This window comes from Pezoporus flaviventris, unplaced genomic scaffold (genome assembly GCF_033815535.1).
Source record: "Pezoporus flaviventris isolate CSIRO_AGI_PZ_B2104156 unplaced genomic scaffold, CSIRO_AGI_Pfla_v1 ptg000193l, whole genome shotgun sequence".
NCBI classification, from domain to species: domain Eukaryota; kingdom Metazoa; phylum Chordata; class Aves; order Psittaciformes; family Psittacidae; genus Pezoporus; species Pezoporus flaviventris.
The window spans coordinates 85988-105477 of record NW_026892741.1 but is presented as its reverse complement, the minus strand read 5'-3'; the positions used below and the strand labels follow the sequence as shown (position 1 = coordinate 105477).

The window sequence follows — 19490 nt, the reverse complement described above, 5'->3', positions numbered from 1 at the left end:
AGTGCCATGGGGTGGCTCCGGTGACTGAATTGGAACTAGACTGACAGGGACCTGGGGAATCTACCCTAGCAGATCCACTGAGTAAATTAAAACTAGGGACTAGAGGAAATAAAGAGGAATTTTAGTGGATACAGGAGCAACTTATTTGGTGTTAACTCAGAGAGGAAAGAATTCGTTACAGATGTGGGTGCTACTGGCCACCAAGGAAAAGAAAAAAACAAACAAACAAACAAAAAAGGCATTCTATCTGAAACCTTTAAAGTACAAATTGGGAAAACAAATAGGAATGCATAAATTTTTATGCATGCCAAATTCTCTAAAATCTTTATTAGGGCGAAAAGCAACATTTAAAGAAGGCAAAATGGAATTTAGAGTTAAAACCAATCAATTAATTGCAGTTTTGAGTTTATCTTTAATTCAGCAGAGAAGCAAAAAGAAGGACCTCCCTGAAATAGAAGAAATCCTTAATTAGGTATATGTGGGAGTATGGGCATCTGAAGTTCCAGGTAAGGCAAAAAAATGCTTTGCCTGTTAAAGTGGAAATAAAAAAGGGGGGCCTGCCCAATTAGAATAAAACAATATCCCTTAAAATTAGAAGATCAAAGGGAATGAAAAAAAAAATCATTGATAAATTTTAAAATTTAGATTATTAATTGAATGTGAATTGGAATATAATACTCGTATCTGGACAGTAAAGAAATATGATGGGAAAAGTTGCAGATTGGTTTACGATCTCAGGGTAATCAACAAAATTGCAGAGGATATTTGTCCAGTAGTAGCTAATTTGTATGATTTATTGACTAAATTGAATAATAATCAGAAACGGTTTGCCGTCCTGGATTTAAAGGACACTTTCTTTTGCTTACCATTGGCCAAAGAAAGCCAAAATTATTTGCTTTCGAATGAGAAAACCCTGACGCAGGAAGAAAAACTCAATTAACTTGGACAGTATTACCACAGGGGTTTAAAAACAGTCCAGCGATTTTGGGAAATCAGTTAGCACGAGAATTAGAATTATGAAATCCACCTGCTCAGACGTGGACTCTGTTACAATATGTGGATGACCTGTTAAATGCTACAGAAACAAAGGAAGAATGTGTCCAGTGAATGGTGGGATTATTGAATTTCTGGGACTGAATGGTTATCAGGTATCCAGACAAAAGGCCCAACTAATCCAAACCCAAGTTTTCCACCTAGGATATGAAATAACAGGAGGACAGAGAGAACTTGGAACTGCCAGAAAAGAAGCCATTTGCCAGACTCCACGACCGTCGACTGTCAAGGACCTCCGGACATTCCTGGGAATGACAGGATGGTGCAGACTTTGGATCCATGATTATGGTGTTCTGGAACAATCGACAGAACCACTAACGCAAGACTGCTTGGCCAACATAGAGACTGTATATTCGAGCTGACCAGATTTGAATGGAAAACCTCTGGAAGATGCTGATTCTTGGTTTACTGATGGTAGTAGCTTCATGAAAAATGGTAAACGAAAGGCAGGATATGCCATTACCACCACTTCACAGGTAATAGAAGCTAAACCTTTACCTGTGAACACCTCGGCCCAGAAGGCAGAAATAATAGCATTAACGAGAGCCCTGGAATTGGCTAAAGATAAAAGAATAAATATTAGGACTGATTCTAAATACGCATCTGGTGTGGTACATGCACATGGTGCTATGTGGAAAGAACGAGGACTTTTGAACACACAAGGGAAACAGATTAAACATGCTACAGAAATTCTACGATTACTGGAAGCTGTTCAGCTACCTGAAGAAGTAGCTATTATGTACTGTAAAGGACATCAACAAGGTGACTCTGATCAGGAAACTGGAAATAATTTGGCTGATTTTGAAGCCAAACGAGCAGCTGAACAATCTCAAATCGTGTCCTTAATCCCTGACGGCAAACTAGCAATGGAAAAATCTAAACCTAGGTATTCAAAAGAGGATAGGAAACTGATTGAGGATCTAAAGGGACAGGAAAATAAAGAGGATTGGGCTCAAATACCTGATGGGCGAATTGTAATCCCCTATAACCAACTCTGGAAGTTAGTTCAGGAAGAACATAATAAAAATCATTGGGGTAGCAACTCTTTGTATAAATATTTAGACAAACAAATTGTAGGAAGGAATCTATACACGACAGTTCAATTTGTGACAAAACAATGTCAGTTATGTCTTAAGAATAATCCTAAAACTGAAAATAGAAATCAAATCGGGAAAATTGGGAGAGAAAGTTTTCCGGGACAGCAGTGGCAAACAGACTTTTCTGAATTACCAAGAAAAGGGGTTTATCGATATTTGTTGGTGTTAACTGATACTTTTTCAGGCTGGCCAGAAGCATTCCCTTGTAGGATAAATAATGCAAGACAGGTGATTAAAACATTATTAAATGAAATAATACCTCATTTTGGAGTACCAGCGGCAATTTCTTCCGACCAGGGTTCACACTTTAGTGCAAAATTGTCACAAGAAATTAGCAAAAAATTAGAAATTGATTGGCAACTCCATGTTTCATATAGGCCTCAGGCCAGTGGGCAAGTACGAAAGATGAACCATCTGATTAAACAACTAATTAGTAAAATATGTCAGGAAACGAATTTCTATTGGTACCAGGCGTTACCACTGACTCTATTAAGAATTTGAACTAAACCTTGGTCAAAAGAACAGGTCAGTCCATTTGAGATTTTGTATGGAAGACCATATCAGTCCCGGTTTAAAGGAGAAAGTCTTCAGGAACTGCGAGAAAGCTACCTTCGAGAGTTTCTGATCAATCTGGGAAAACAATTGGAGGAGATAAATAAGAGAATAGTCGGGACAAGAGCAAGAGGTTTGGATTATCCGATTCACCCTTTCAGATCTGGAGACTGGGTTTATGTTAAGAACTTTTCAGGAGATCCTCTACAGGAGAAGTGGAGCGGACCGTACCAGGTATTACTGACCGCCTTTACAACAGTGAAGATAAAGGAACAACCTGCTTGGATATATTATTCAAAAATTAAGAAAGCACCAGAGCCAGAGAAGACATGGCGGATTGGACCTTCAAGACCCTTACGTATGAAATTGCGTCAGTCATAATTTGGACTCATATGATAACTGGCGCACAAGCTTGGGACCAGAATTTATACCTGAAATTAGTGCAGAATGTTACTAAGGTTTTTAACCGTAGTGATTGTTGGGTGTGTGCACAGTTGCCTAAATCAGGAGAAAGCCTGGATCTCCCATTAATTGGAGTTCCAATTCCTAACACTGTCTCATGGACAAATTTGTGGGTGAACACTAGCAATCTATTCAAAGGAAAGGTTAAAATTTGGAATAGTTAATCCTAATCCAGGTAATAAATATTACACCTGTGTACAAAGATGTATTACACCAGGAACCAGGGTAGGAAATCTTGCTTAAATGCCACGGATGTAGGTCACCATTCAAATTGCAATCATACTATTAACACAGATGGTATCGTAGTTCAGTGATGGCCCGTTCCTAAAGGGAAAGGATGGTATTGGTTATGTGGAGAAAATGCTTATAAGACTCTACCCCCCAACTGGAAGGGGGCATCCACCTTAGGTGCTGTAATACCCAATTTTAACCAGCCTCTCTAAAGTGGTTTTACAAAACCGAATGGCTCTAGACCTGTTATTGGCATCACAAGGAGGGGTTTGAGCCATAATCAATGAAAGCTGTTGTTCCTATATAGACCGAAATAGAAGAATCGAAACAGATCTGGAGGAAATTTGGAAACAAACTAAGATATTTCATGAAATGGCCATGGGTGACATCTCCTGGGGTTTGAAGAAATATGGAAAAAGTTAACTTCATGTTTACCCAATCTCTCCTGGTTGAGGCAACTGGTTGCAGGAATATTGATGTTAATTATTGTAATATTGATTACTTGTGGTATGATACAATTTTCCCTCTAGTGTTGTAAACGATCTATGATTGGAAAAGGAATGAAATTAAGCACCAAGGAAAAATGGGAAATTATTTCAAAAAGAATTTTGATGGCGATGGTAATATACAAAATGTTGCAAAAGAAGTTGCAAAAGGACAGAAAAAGGGGGGAATTTGAGACAAGGGGGCACAAAATCACAAAATGGAATATAGAAACCTTTAGAATTAGTTTTAAGTAATGTTAAGTTTGATGGCTTTGTAACAGTAGCAATGGAAAATTACTGAGGTGCATGATACATAGAGAAAAAAAGAGTACAGCTAGAGAACATACTGAGAATTCTCACAAGATAAATCGTTATATTTGTGACATAGTTTAAGAAAAACAGTCTAGAAGAACAGGACACAGGGATAAGGAGTATCTGGGAACCGCAGGTGTCCAGGATGGGCTACAGTTAAACTAACTGATAAGTAGGAGGATAGGAGGATTATTATGTCTCTGGTGCTAACGAACCAATTAAACTGGTATGAGCATCTACTGCCCATGCTTCAAAGGCTGCCAGAAGTGATGAAGATTGTTGGAAAAAGTAAAGGACCCTCAGAGACCACCACCACAATTCTGTATGCATGCAGGGAACTTTCTGGAAAATTATGTAGCCTCATGAATATGTATGTACACCCAGTGGCTATAAAAGGACGGCTTGTGTGGCAATTGAGAGACACACGTTAGGAGGAGCTATCCCCCGTGTCTCCCGGCGCCGCAATAAAGAATACCTGCTTGTCAGCTTGAAAACTTTGTTGGCAAGTTTGTTCCTGGAGTTTTCTCTGAATCACATACCATAGAATGTCATGGTCAGCATTTGGGTGGAAGGGGCCAATCACCACTTGGAGACAGGTTGGGTACCTGTCAGCAGGTGGTGAGCAGCTGTATTGGCACAGCCCTATTAGATACAGAATCCATCGCATCAGGCACACCCTTAGAAATTCAAACTGTTCCCTGTTCTTAAAAGTATCTATTCCTGTTACACAGGGAATTGCAAACTCTGTAACAATTCAGATAATTGTAATGTACATAGCACATCATGACTGAGTTGAGGGGAAATTTGGTTTTACAGGGAAGTTAAAAGCTTATAAAATCCAGTGGCAAGAGGGTGCTGAACAACCATATGGTACGTCATAGAATCATAGAATAATTAGGGTTGAAAAGGACCTTAAGATCATCTAGTTCCAACCCCCCCGCTGTAGGCAGGGACACCTTACGCTAAATCATATCAACCAAGGCCTCATCCAACCTGGTCTTGAACACTGCCAGGGATGGAGCATTCACAACCTCCCTGGGCAACCTATTCCAGTGCCTCACCACCCTAACAGGAAAGAATTTCCTTCTTATATCCAATCTAAACCTCCCCTGTTTAAGTTTTAACCTGTTACCCCTTGTCCTGTCACTACAGTCTCTAATGAAGAGTCCCTCTCCAGCATCCCTATAGGCCCCCTTCAGATACTGGAAGGCTGCTATGAGGTCTCCACGCAGCCTTCTCTTCTCCAAACTGAACCGCCCCAACGTCCTCAGCCTGTCTTCATACGGGAGGTGCTCCAGTCCCCTGATCATCCTCGTGGCCCTTCTCTGGACTTGTTCCAACAGATCCATGTCCTTTTTATGTTGAGGATACCAGAACTGCACACAATACTGCAGGTGACGTCTCACAAGAGCAGAGCAGAAGGGCAGGATCACCTTCTTCGACCGGCTGGTCACGCTCCTTTTAATGCAGCCCTGGATACAGTTGGCTTTCTGGGCTGCAAGCGCACACTGCTGGCTCATGTTCATTTTCTCATCAACCAACACCCCCAAGTCCTTCTCCGCAGGGCTGCTCTGAATCTCTTCTCTGCCCAACCTGTAGCTGTGCCTGGGATTGCTCCGACCCAGGTGTAGGACCTTGCACTTGGCATGGTTAAACTTCATGAGGTTGGCATCAGCCCTCCTTACAAGCATGTCAAGGTCCCTCTGGATGGCATTCCTTCCCTCCAGCGTATCAACCGAACCACACAGCTTGGTGTCACTGGCAAACTTGCTGAGGGCGCACTCAATCCCACTGTCCATGTCAGCGATTAAGATGTTAAACAAGACCGGTCCCAACACCGATCCCTGAGGGACACCACTCGTTACTTGTCTCCAGCCGGACACTGAGCCATTGACCACAACTCTTTGCGTGCGGCCATCCAGCCAGTTCTTTATCCACCGAGTGGTCCATCCATCAAATTGATGTCTGTCCAATTTAGAGACAAGGATGTCGTGTGGGACAGTGTCGACTGCTTTACACAAGTCCAGGTAGATGACATCAACTGCTCTACCCCTGTCCACCAGTTCTGTAGCCCCATAATAGGAGGCCACCAAATTGGTCAGGCAGGATTTCTCCTTAGTGAAGCCATGTTGGCTGTCACCAAGCACCTTGTTGATTTTCATGTGCCCTAGCATGCCATCCAGGAGAATCTGCTCCAAGATTTTGCCAGGCACAGAGGTGAGACTGACTGGTCACTAATTCCCCGGGTCATCCGTTTTCCCCTTCTTGAAAATGGGGGTTATATTTCCCTTTTTCCAGTCATCGGGAACTTCACCTGACTGCCACGATTTCTCAAATATGATGGCCAGCGGCTTCGCAACTTCATTTGCCAGCTCCTTCAGGACCCGCAGATGGATCTCATCAGGACCCATGGACTTGTGCACGTTCAGATTTTTAAGATGGTCCCGAACCAGTTCCTCTTCTACAGTGGGCGCAAGGTCTTCATTCTCACAGTGCCTGCATCTGCCTTCCAAGACTTAAGGGGTTTTGTCAGAGCCTTTGCCAGTGAAGACTGAAGCAAAGAAGTCATTCAGAACCTCAGCCTTCTCCAAATCCTGTGTAGCCAGTTCTCCTGAGAGCTTCCTGAGAGGGCCTACATTCTCCCTCATCTGTCTTTTATTTGCTATGTACTTGTAGAATCCCTTTCTCTTATCCTTAATACCTCTATCTAAGTTTAATTCTAACTGGGCCTTAGCTTTCCTGACCTGGTCCCTAGCTTCTCGGACAACATCCCTGTACTCTTCCCATGCCACCTGTCCTTGCTTCCACTTATTATAAGCCTCTTTTTTCATTTGAATTTTCCTCAGGAGCTCCTTATCCATCCAAGCAGGTCTCCTGGCCCTCCTGCTGCACTTCCTTCTGGTTGGGATGCAACACTCCTGAGCTTGTAGCAAGTTATCCTTGAATATCAACCAAGAGTCTTGGGCCCCCCTGCCCTCTAGGGCTGTATCCCATGGAACCTGTCCTGAGGATCTCCAATTCGAGCACCTCATGATCCCTGCATCCAAGGCTGCCCTGGAGAGTCACATTTCCAACGAGCCCTTCCCTGTTGGTGAGCACGAGGTCAAGCACGGCACCTCTCCTTGTCGGCTCCTCTATTACTTGCAGAAGGAAGTTTTCTTCTGCACAATTGAGGAACCTCATGGATTGCTTGTGCCGGGCCGTACCGTCCTTCCAACAGATGTCATGGTGGTTGAAGTCACTCATGAGAACAAGGGCCTCCAAGCATGAGGCTTTTCTCGTCTGTCTATGGAGGTTCCTCTTGATCAGTCGGTCTGTAACAGATCCCCACAGTAATGTCTCCCATAGCTATATTCCCTTTAACCCTGACCCATAAACTCTCTGTGGACTGCTCACCTGTCCCCAGACAGAGTTCCAGACTCTCCAGCCTATCCCTAACAAAAAGGGCAACTCCCCCTCCCCGCTTGCCAGGCCGTCTTTTCTAAAGAGCCTGTAACCTTCCATTCCAACACTCCAGTCATAGGAGCCATCCCAACATGTTTCTGTGATGCCTATTATATCATACCCCCGTAGACGTGCCCGCATCTCTAATTCCTCTTGTTTGTTCCTGTCCTGGGTTCAGCAGTAGCAGTCATGTTTTTCCTTTGTGTTAACTGGTGCAGTGCTGTGTTTTGACTTCTAGCTTGAGAACAGTGTTGGTGAAGCCGATGTTTTCGGTTGTTGCTAAGTGACGTTTACCCTGACCAAGGACTTTGTGAGGCTCATGCTCTGCCAGGGAGGAGGGGAAGCTGTGAGGAAGCAGAGACGGGGCGCCTGACCCGGGCTAGCTGGGGAGGTATTCCATACCACAGCACGTCATGCCCGGGGTGGGGGGGGTAACTGGGAGTTACCCGGAAGGACAGGGGCTTCCGGGTGGAACTCGCTTTCTTGGCCGGTGGTATCGTATTCTCTTCCCTTGTTATTTTCCCTTATCATTGTTTTAGCTGATAGTAGCGGTGGTGATTTGTTGCTGGACTGTTCTTGTCTCAACCCGTAGGAGTTGCACTCTCTCGATCCTCCTCCCCGTTCCTCTGGGAGCGGGGAAAGGGAGAGCCCCGGTGCGGGGGGGGAGAGAGTCGGACACGGACCTCGATTGTTGTCAGCTCGGCACCACTCACTGGGAGTGAGTGAACAAGTTACCTGACTGGGTTTAAACCACGACAGTTCTTTTTTTTGCGCCCAACGTGGGGCACGAGGGGTTGAGATCAGAACAGATCTGACTGGATTGATAGTCACTTGTCACAATGCTGATTTATTGGCTCTCAAGGTTTTTCCTCTTGATCTCACAGTTTCAGTATATCATATCTTAAGTCCATCCGGTATTTGCTGTATTAGTGTTTTTCAAGTGTGGGGCTTCGGCTAAGGTTTTTATCCCATTGTACTTTATGGTAATGACTTGTAATACAATAGAATCATTGATCATGAAACTGATCTGGCTTATGTTCCCAGTGTGGTCACCACCTTTATACTTTGGGAGGTATATGATGGAGGTGCTTAGCAATTACACATCTTTTTTCTCCTCCTCAGGTGCTCAACCTGTGAAGGAGACATCCTTTTACCCTCCTAGTCGTCCCCCCAGACCATTTACATTTGAGAGTTTTGAATTTTTTGAATGGCCTTTTAATGCTGTTGAGACTTGTTTGCTGATGGTGATGGGAATCACCATGCTAACACGCATACAGAGTGTGTTTTGCCCACTACTGATTTCAAGAGTTAAGCAGATTCAGGTTTGGGTCTTGTCTGGGGTCAAACGACGATGTAGGAGGACCGAGAGATTTTCCCAGAGGCTGGACAGCCATGAGTGGCAGGGTGTGTGGGATAGTATGGGCAAGTATCTAGGTCAGTGGGCCCCTCCAGTACTTTGGAATTTCACTACCGAACAACTGCAAAATCCAGGAGAATTAGTAAAACACTTAAATGAGGTGTGTGGTCATTCTGGCCATACCAGAGATGGACAAATCACGGCAACGTGCTGGGGCTTGGCCTATGCTTACAGGGCCTTGTTCAACACTATCCAGCACCTTCAAAAGGAAAAGAATATCGGCGGATCTGAGGGCAAAGCGACAGTCGCTACTCAAACTTTGGCTGCAATGAACTGCGCAGCTACCCCAGTGGCAAGTACAGCAGCTGCTCAAACTTCAACTGCAACAGACAGCGCGGTTACCCCAGCTCCAAGCACAGTAGCTGCACCACCCCCAGCAACAAGTACAGTCGCTACTCAAACCACAGTGATAATCACTGCAGCCAAACCAGAGGACCAATTCGTACCAATATCAGTTGCCCCTGTATGCAAGAGAACAAGCAAAAAGGAGGCAAAAAGGGTGAAGCGAGATGAAGAACCAATGAATTCACCACCCGGTCCAGAATCTGATCAGGAGTCATCATCACATGACGAAGAAGAAGAAGAAGAGGTAACTTCTCGACCTCAGACCTCAACCGAGCTGCAGAATATGCGAAAAGATTTTACTGGTCAACCAGGGGAGCGCATCATCACCTGGTTACTCCGATGCTGGGACAATGGGGCCGATGGTCACGAACTAGAAGGTACAGAAGCCAAGCAGCTGGGATCACTTGCTAGAGAAGGGGGAATTGACAAAGCAATTGCAAGAGAGAAAAAGTCCCTCAGCCTTTGGAGGAGGCTCTTGGCAGCTGTGAAAGAAAGGTTTCCGTACAAGGACGATGTTACGAGTCATTCGGCCAAGTGGACTACTATAGACAAAGGCATCCAGTCTCTGAGGGAATCAGCCATCGTAGAGATGATCTATCACATCAAGCCGAATAACGGGGATACACCTATAGATCCAGATGAAGTTGAAAGTACACGACCCATGTGGCGAAAACTTACACGGAATGCACCGTCATCATATGCCCATTCATTGCCAACAGTGACCTGGAATGACATAGTACCACTAACAGTGGATGAAATGGTTCATAAACACCGAGAGTTCGAAGACAATCTCACCCCTTCCATCATCTCAGCTGTGAAAAAACTGTCCCAGGACATCGAAAAATTGAGGGACGATGTATCTGATTTATCCAGCTCCTCACGTGTACCAACTCACGTCTCAGCTATTAACAAAAGGCATCCTATTGTTCAAGAGAGGAGATACAGAAGGTATATGCCACGGGGTACCCTATGGTTTTACCTGCTGGATCACGGAGAAGACATGACAAAGTGGGATGGAAAACCTACTTCAGCTTTGGAGGAACGGGTGAGTGAACTGAAGAGGGGAGCAAGGGCCAAGACTGATCGTCCCATGAGAGCTATGGCTTCAGTCTCTGGTGATCAGTTTCCCAGATGGAGTGGAAGAGCTGATTTTACTCCAGCTTCTGTGATAATGAAGAATAATCCCTTTCAACACGACTTAAGTGTCCAATGCTGTGACGACCATCAGAGGGGCCCTGCCTCCAGCCAGGTGGAGGTAGGGGACAATCGTATTTACTGGACTGTGTGGATCAGATGGCCTGGCACATCAGTCCCACAGAAGTATAAGGCTCTAGTAGATACCGGTGCACAGTGTACCCTGATGCCATCAAGCTGTCAAGGGGTGGAACCCATCGATATTTCTGGAGTAACAGGAGGATCCCAAGAGTTGACTGTGCTGGAGGCTGAAATCAGCCTGACTGGGAGGGAATGGCAAAAGCACCCTATTGTGACTGGTCCAGAGGCTCCATGCATTCTCGGCATAGACTACCTCAAGAGAGGGTACTTCAAAGACCCAAAAGGGTACCGGTGGACTTTTGGTATTGCTGCTTTGGAGACTGAGGAAATTGAGCAGCTGTCCACCTTGCCTGGTCTCTCAGAAGATCCCTCTGTTGTGGGGTTGCTGAAAGTTGAAGAACAACAAGTGCCAATTGCGACCACAACAGTGCACCGGCGGCAATATCGCACCAACCGAGACTCCCTGATTCCCATCCATCAGTTGATCCGTAGACTGGAGAGTCAGGGGGTGATCAGCAGGACCCGCTCACCCTTCAATAGCCCCATATGGCCAGTGCGAAAGTCTAATGGAGAATGGAGACTAACAGTAGACTATCGTGGCCTGAATGAAGTCACACCACCGTTGAGTGCTGCCGTACCGGACATGCTAGAACTTCAGTATGAACTAGAGTCAAAGGCAGCCAAGTGGTATGCCACGATTGATATTGCCAATGCATTTTTCTCAATTCCTTTGGCAGCAGAGTGCAGGCCACAGTTTGCTTTTACTTGGAGGGGTGTCCAGTTCACTTGGAACCGACTGCCCCAGGGCTGGAAACACAGCCCTACCATTTGCCATGGACTGATCCAGACTGCACTGGAACAGGGGCAAGCTCCAGAACACCTGCAATACATTGATGACATTATTGTGTGGGGCGATACAGCGGAAGAAGTCTTTGAGAAAGGGAGGAAAATAATCCAAATCCTGCTGTAAGCCGGTTTTGCCATAAAACGGAGTAAGGTCAAGGGACCTGCACAGGAGATTCAATTTTTGGGAATAAAATGGCAAGATGGACGTAGACAGATCCCCACAGATGTGATCAAGAAATAACAGCAATGTCTCCACCAACTAATAAGAAAGAAACGCAAGCTTTCTTGGGTGCAGTGGGGTTCTGGAGAATGCACATCCCGAATTACAGTTTGATTGTAAGCCCTCTCTATCATGTGACCCGGAAGAAGAATGATTTTAAATGGGGCCCTGAGCAGCAACAAGCCTTTGAGCAAATTAAACGCGAGATAGTTCATGCAGTAGCCCTTGGACCAGTCCGGACCGGACCAGATGTAAAAAATGTGCTGTACACTGCAGCTGGGGAGAACGGTCCTACCTGGAGCCTCTGGCAGAAAGCTCCAGGGGAGACTCGAGGTCGACCCCTCGGCTTTTGGAGTCGGGGATATAAAGGATCTGAGGCCAGCTATACCCCAACTGAGAAAGAGATACTGGCAGCCTATGAAGGTGTTCGAGCTGCTTCGGAAGTGATTGGCACTGAAGCACAGCTCCTCCTGGCACCCCGGCTGCCCGTGCTGGGCTGGATGTTCAAAGGCAGGGTCTCCTCTACACATCATGCAACTGATGCTACATGGAGTAAATGGGCTGCACTAATTACACAACGAACTCGAATAGGAAATCCCAGTCGTCCAGGCATTCTAGAAGTCATCATGGACTTGCCAGAGGGCAAAGATTTCGGAATGTCACCAGAGGAGGAGGTGATGCGTGCTGAAGAGGCCCCACCATATAATAAACTGTCAGAAAGTGAAAAGCAGTATGCCTTGTTTACTGATGGCTCTTGCCGTATTGTGGGAAAGCATCGGAGATGGAAGGCAGCTGTATGGAGTCCTGGACGACAAGTTGCGGAAACTGCTGACGGAGAGGGTGAATCGAGTCAGTTTGCCGAGGTGAAAGCCATCCAGCTGGCCCTGGACATTGCTGAACGAGAAAAGTGGCCAGTACTTTATCTCTATACTGACTCATGGATGGTGGCAAATGCCCTGTGGGGGTGGTTGAAGCAATGGAAGCAGAGCAACTGGCAACGCAGACGTAAACCCATCTGGGCTGCTGCACTGTGGAAAGATATTGCTGCCCGCGTGCAGAACCTGGTGGTGAAGGTACGTCATGTAGATGCCCATGTACCCAAGAGTTGGGCCACTGAGGAACACCAGAACAACCAACAAGTGGATAAAGCGGCTAAGATTGAAGTGGCTCAGATGGACTTAGATTGGCAACATAAAGGTGAATTATTTTTGGCCCGGTGGGCCCATGACACTTCAGGCCATCAGGGCAGAGATGCAACATATAGATGGGCCCGTGACCGAGGGGTGGACTTAACAATGGACACTATTGCCCAGGTTATTCATGAGTGTGAAACATGTGCTGCAATTAAACAAGCCAAGCGGTTAAAGCCTCTTTGGTATGGAGGACGATGGTTGAAGTATAAATATGGGGAGGCCTGGCAGATTGACTATATCACACTGCCACCAACCCGCCAAGGCAAGCGCCATGTGCTTACCATGGTGGAAGCAACCACCGGGTGGCTGGAAACATACGCTGTGCCCCATGCCACTGCCCGGAACACCATCCTGGGCCTTGAGAAACAGATTTTGTGGCGACACGGCACCCCAGAGAGAATTGAGTCAGACAATGGGACTCATTTCCGGAATAACCTTATAGATATTTGGGCCAAAGAGCATGGCATTGAGTGGGTATATCACATCCCCTCCCATGCACCAGCCTCTGGGAAAATCGAACGGTACAATGGGCTGTTAAAAACTACACTGAGAGCAATGGGTGGGGGAACTTTCAAGCATTGGGATACACATTTACCAAAGGCCACCTGGTTGGTCAACACCAGAGGATCTGCCAACAGGGCCGGCCCAGCCCAGTCAGAACTTTTACATATTGTAGAGGGGAACAAAGTTCCCGTGGTGCATATGAAGAATTTGCTGGGGAAGACAGTCTGGGTTATTCCTGCTTCAGGTAAAGGCAAACCCACTCGTGGGATTGCTTTTGCTCAGGGACCTGGATATACTTGGTGGGTAATGCGGGAAGATGGGGAAGTCCGATGTATACCTCAAGGGGATTTGATTTTAGGGGAAAACAGCCAGTGAACTCAATTGTATGCTGTTGCCTGCTGTGTAATGCTTTTATAGCCCATCAACTAGATGTCTCCAGGTCACCAGCGACTGGCCCTGACTTCCCTCCAGCCATCATCCCAACAGAGAATGAACTTTGAACATCATGGACCGAATGGACTCGGCAGCATTATAGGGATTGGTCCATGCACTAAGAAAATGATTTTTTCCTCTTGGTCTGTATGTATATGGATGTATATATGTGGGAGAGCGATGGTGTATTGAAAATGTTGGATCTGAGCACGACGTGAATGGTATGGAATAAGGGGTGGATAATGTCCTGGGTTCAGCAGTAGCAGTCATGTTTTTCCTTTGTGTTAGCTGGTGCAGTGCTGTGTATTGACTTCTAGCTTGAGAACAGTGTTGGTGAAGCCGATGTTTTCGGTTGTTGCTAAGTGATGTTTACCCTGACCAAGGACTCTGTGAGGCTCATGCTCTGCCAGGGAGGAGGGGAGGCTGTGAGGAAGCAGAGACGGGACGCCTGACCCGGGCTAGCCAGGGAGGTATTCCATACCACAGCACGTCATGCCCGGGGTGGGGGGGGTAACTGGGAGTTACCCGGAAGGACAGGGGCTTCCGGGTGGAACTCGCTTTCTTGGCCGGTGGTATCGTATTCTCTTCCCTTGTTATTTTCCCTTGTCATTGTTTTAGCTGATAGTAGCGGTGGTGATTTGTTGCTGGACTGTTCTTGTCTCAACCCGTAGGAGTTGCGCTCTCTCGATCCTCCTCCCCGTTCCTCTGGGAGCGGGGAAAGGGAGAGCCCCGGTGCGGGGGGGGGGGGGGGGGGGGGGGAGACAGACACGGACCTCGATTGTTGTCAGCTCGGCACCACTCACTGGGAGTGAGTGAAAAAGTTACCTGACTGGGTTTAAACCACGACAGTTCCCCATGCTACGGGCATTTGTATAGAGGCATCTGAGCCGAGCTCCAACTGAAGCCGGCTCATTGACTGGAGCGGCTGGGATATCTCTACATTGCTCCGAGCATTTTTTATGGGTTCTGGCATCTGACTGGGTGTGTTGGAATGGAATGATGCCCCCCTCCCCCAACACATCTAGTTTAAAGCCTCCTTGACCCTCAGAGACCACCACCACAATTCTGTACGCATGCAGGGAGCTTTCTGGAAAATGATGTAATCCATACGTAGCCTCATGAATATGTATGTATGCCCAGTGGCTATAAATGGACAGCTTGTGTGGCAATTGAGAGACCCATGTTAGGAGGAGCTATCCCCCGTGTCTCCCGGCGCCGCAATAAAGAATACCTGCTTGTCAGCTTGAAAACTTTGTTGGCAGGTTTGTTCCTGGAGTTTTCTCCGTGTCAGAAGTGAGAGAGATTGAGCGCTGTATCAATTCACATCATGAAGAAAATCTAGTGCAAATAGAGAACAAACTGTATTGCTTGTCTCAATAACTGTGTCTTGCTAATTCAATGGAAGAACAAGTACAGTAGGAAACATAAGAAATGGTACTTTCAGGATTTCTGTCTACTTTTTTAAACAATTAACTTCACCTGCAGTCTTTGAGGGTTACTGTTTACATGTATTCTCATAAAACTGCACCAGTGCTTGAAGAAGCCTGGTAAAACCCTAATCCAATTTATCCATTTGCTTATGCTAAAATTGTTATTAAAATTAAATTAAACCACAGTGTATTTTTTCTTGCATTCACAGAATCTTAGAGCACCAAGTTGATAGGGACCTCAAGGATTATTTTGTCCAACCTTTCTAGGCAAAGCATGACTTAGACTAGATGTCCCAGCAGCCTGAGCAGCCGAATCTTAAAAGTGTCCAATATTGGGAAATCCACCACTTCCCTGGGGAGATTATTCCAGTGACTGATTGTTCTGGAGAAGTGAAGTCTGCATGGAGACCTCATAGCAGCCTTCCGGTATCTGAAGGGGGCCTATAAGGATGCCAGAGAGGGTCTCTTCATTAGGGACTGTAATGATAGGACAAGAGGTTACAGGTTTAAACTTAAACAGGGTAAGTTTAGATTGGGTATAAGGAGGAAGTTCTTTACTGTAAGGGTGGTGAGGCCCTGGAATGGGTTGCCCAGAGAAGTTGTGAATGCTTCATCCCTGTCAGTGTTCAAGGCCAGGTTGGACAGAGCCTTGGGTGACATGGTTTAGTGTGAGGTGTCCCTGCGCATGGCGGGGGGGTTGGAACTAGATGATCCTTTCCAACCCTAAGTATTCTGTGATTCTATGATCTTCAGGAGGAGTTGGTTTTATTCTCTGAGGTTGCCTAAAATTTATTTAAGATTCGTTAAAAGTAAATAAATTAATTGCATGCAAAGCAATCCCTTTTTCATTGTGCCCAAGAACCATATCTCTGATCTCATTTCTTTATAGTAAAATATTACTGAGACTATTATAATTTAAAAAAAAAAAAAAAAAGAAAAAATAAAGACTTTAGTCAAGAACTAGTATTTTATCATGTGTTCAAGTTTCCGTGGAAAAATAGAACCAACTTTGCAAGGGAGTGCCTCTTAACTGGAAGAGGTTAACATTTCTTCTTAACATTGCTTCTAACTTTGACAACACAGATTATGAATGCAGACTGACCTCCTTGATATGGTTAAATCATCACAAAACTTAAATTTGCCAAAAGTTATTGTAGAACTCTGCTATGCTTTTTGTGGAGAATGAAAGTCCGGAGCTGGGACAAGATGCTGAAGGAATTCTACATATTGTTTTTAATTGAGTTGTGATTATAACTTTAGCATTACTAATTTTATATACTGGTTTTATTATACTTTAAGACTAATTATGATGCTTTACTGATATGATTACTATTTGTGTCTTTTGGATCTCTGTCATACATGGGCTGCTCTGTGAGCTTTCATTTTTCTGAAGACATTTTTCTTTGGTCACTGTCACTAATTTAAGGATGGATGTTGTTTTCTGCAACTGATGTTACTTTTAAGTGTGCTAGTGAAGTGTATATTTTATTGCCATTTAAATGAAGTGTACTGTAAGTGGTAAATAATCCAGAAATTTAGTTTGCAATTAGCTAAGATTCATGAGAATTTTTATCAGACAACCCTCTAAATATCCTTTTAGAAATGAATATGCATATTGTAACATGATAAAATAAAGATAATATGCATTTATCACCAGTGTACTTTTGTAATGTTCATATGTTTTCTCATATATTGTATTCGCAACTGTCAGTTGCCATTTATGTTTTTGGTTGTTTTTTTTTGTTGTTTTTTATTTTTTAACTGAGTAGAATAAGACTTGTGTAACACTGTTTTAGTGGTTTAAAACTTGTGAAATAGCTTACATGGCTGTTTATCAGAGCAACTGACCTTCACCAGAAGGAATCTGCAGGTTGAATTAAAGGGAAGGTAAAAAGTATATTTAATTTATTATCTGCTTTAAGGAGTACCTCTTCTATTTCTGTGACCTTTGCATGTCTTTTTTTCTTGTGTTGTACTAAAATAGAATGTTAGAAGAATATTGTTGCTATCATGTGTTTTTAAAAACACTTGAAGTCCAAGATCCCTGTAAGTGCAGAGGGAAGCAAAGTTTCCTTCAGGTGACAACACAGGTTAGGGAAAACAAATGCTTTGAAGAATTTTAGTCAACCACCATTAAATGTTTCCACTGATTACTTCCTCCTGGAGTAAGGGAATTATGTTTACTGTTCTGCAGAGAGCAGCAAAGTAGCAGAAGTATACTCCTGTTAGGTAGCATTGCTCTCTGAGACCTGATTTAGGGTTTTAACAAGCACGTTTTACCTCTGATGTTCAGTGTATCAATGGCTAAAATAGTCCTGTTGGCTTAAGCAAGCTAGTTTTAGAAACTGCTATTAGGAAAGCAAGCTTATAGAAAATATTGAAAGTGTTCCACTACTTTTCATTGTGTTTTTGTTTTGTTTTCTTTTTTCAAGTACAATGTAATATGTTTTATAACCTAATTTGAATAATATGCACAAAGCTGTGTATGTTAGAATTTGATTTATCTTTATTAACATATAATAATGTATTGCCAGCGTAAAGCTCTTGTCCAAAGTAAAATTTTGAGTATGTACTTGTTTAATGTTATGCTTGTATCTGTGTACAGAAAGCATAGAAACAATGTTGGACCAAGCAAACCTATTTCTCAGCCACGAAGAAACATTGTAGGCTGCAGAATACAGCATGGCTGGAAAGAAGGGAGTGGACCTGTAACACAATGGAAGGGCACAGTTCTTGATCAAGTTCCTGTAAATCCCTCTCTCTATCTTATTAAGTATGATGGATTTGATTGTGTATATGGACTAGAACTGCACAAAGATGAAAGAGTTTCAGCACTTGAAGTCCTTCCAGACAGAGTTGGTAAGAGTTTTTTTCCTATATGCGCAAATGTTGTCAGAACATTTAAATTTTATTATTTAAATTACTTTTCATCACATGGCAGATAATCTAAATGTTCTTTTTAATTTTTGTTGATTACACAAAGATTTGATGATACCAGAGTGCATAGTGCTGTCTTTTGTCTTTAAATGTCATGCAGAAAAGTCTGTATTTTTTTCTTGTTTAATTTTATCCCTAACAAGCTTATGTACATGTAACATTGATATTTCTATTAAAATTTAAATTCTGAGCTAGCTGAGAAATGTCCTAGCTGTGCTGTCTTGTGTGTTAGACAGTAATTTTGTGTTTGGTTGGAGGTTTTTTCATGTGCTTTCCCTAGGTATTAATAGAAATGGAGAGGAAAAAAGTGAAATAACTTGACTAGTAACAAGGCTTTATTTGTTTTCAGAATTAGCACTGAAATTTTAAACTGCAGATTTTTTCAAACTGTAAAGTTCAAAGTTTTCCTTAATAATTGTTTATTTCTGTATGGAATAACTTCTTGTTTTTCCTGACTGCAAAGATATCAGTAGCAGTCTCTAGAATGGGGTTAGGGGGAACCAAACCAAACACCTTCATTATCTTATCTTGTATTTAAAATACAGACACTGTTCTTTTCTGTGGTCTATATTACTTTCCCTTTACCTTGCATTATTGGGGGAGGGGGGGGGGGGGGGCTGTACAATGATGAAAAATGCCAATAAGAGTAGTTAACATGTTAAAATAATTTTTCAAGTTATGCAGTTCTTTGGTCTTCAGCTCTCCGGAATGGGCAATATTTGTTCTGTATGGGAATTGACTAACTTTCAAACAAGTTTATTCATGAATCTGGATAAAGATTATTATTTTTGCAAATACTTATTTCTGTACTTTTGAATGAACATACTGAACTATAATGAACTGCTACCATTTCAGCTTCATCTCGAATTAGTGATGCCCACCTGGCAGACACAATGATTGGCAAAGCTGTGGAACATATGTTTGAGACAGAGGATGGCTCAAAAGATGAATGGAGGGGGATGGTCTTGGCTCGAGCTCCTATTATGAACACATGGTTTTATATTACCTATGAGAAAGATCCTGTCTTGTACATGTACCAACTATTAGATGATTATAAAGAAGGTGACCTTCGCATTATGCCTGATTCCAGTAAGTAGGCCAGTTACTTTTTTCTTCCAGGAAGCTTCATCTCTTTGTATTATTGTTTGCCCTATGGTTTATGTATGGCAAATGGAGTTGACAAAGAAGAATCTTTTTAAGTATCAAAGGTTACAGCACAAAAAGAAATACATCTGTATTAAACAACTTCTGAAAT

General features: G+C 43.8%; 1 protein-coding gene across 1 annotated transcript in view; it reads left to right on the top strand.

The window, feature by feature from the left end:
• The window catches only part of SPIN1 (spindlin 1), a 113123-nt gene that overhangs the window by 89113 nt on the left and 4520 nt on the right, over positions 1–19490 (top strand). Inside the window, exons 4-5 of the mRNA XM_061441151.1 lie at positions 17904–18157; positions 19091–19324. Of these exons, the coding sequence (XP_061297135.1) occupies positions 17904–18157; positions 19091–19324 (488 nt within the window). The remainder of the gene's footprint in view (positions 1–17903; positions 18158–19090; positions 19325–19490) is intronic.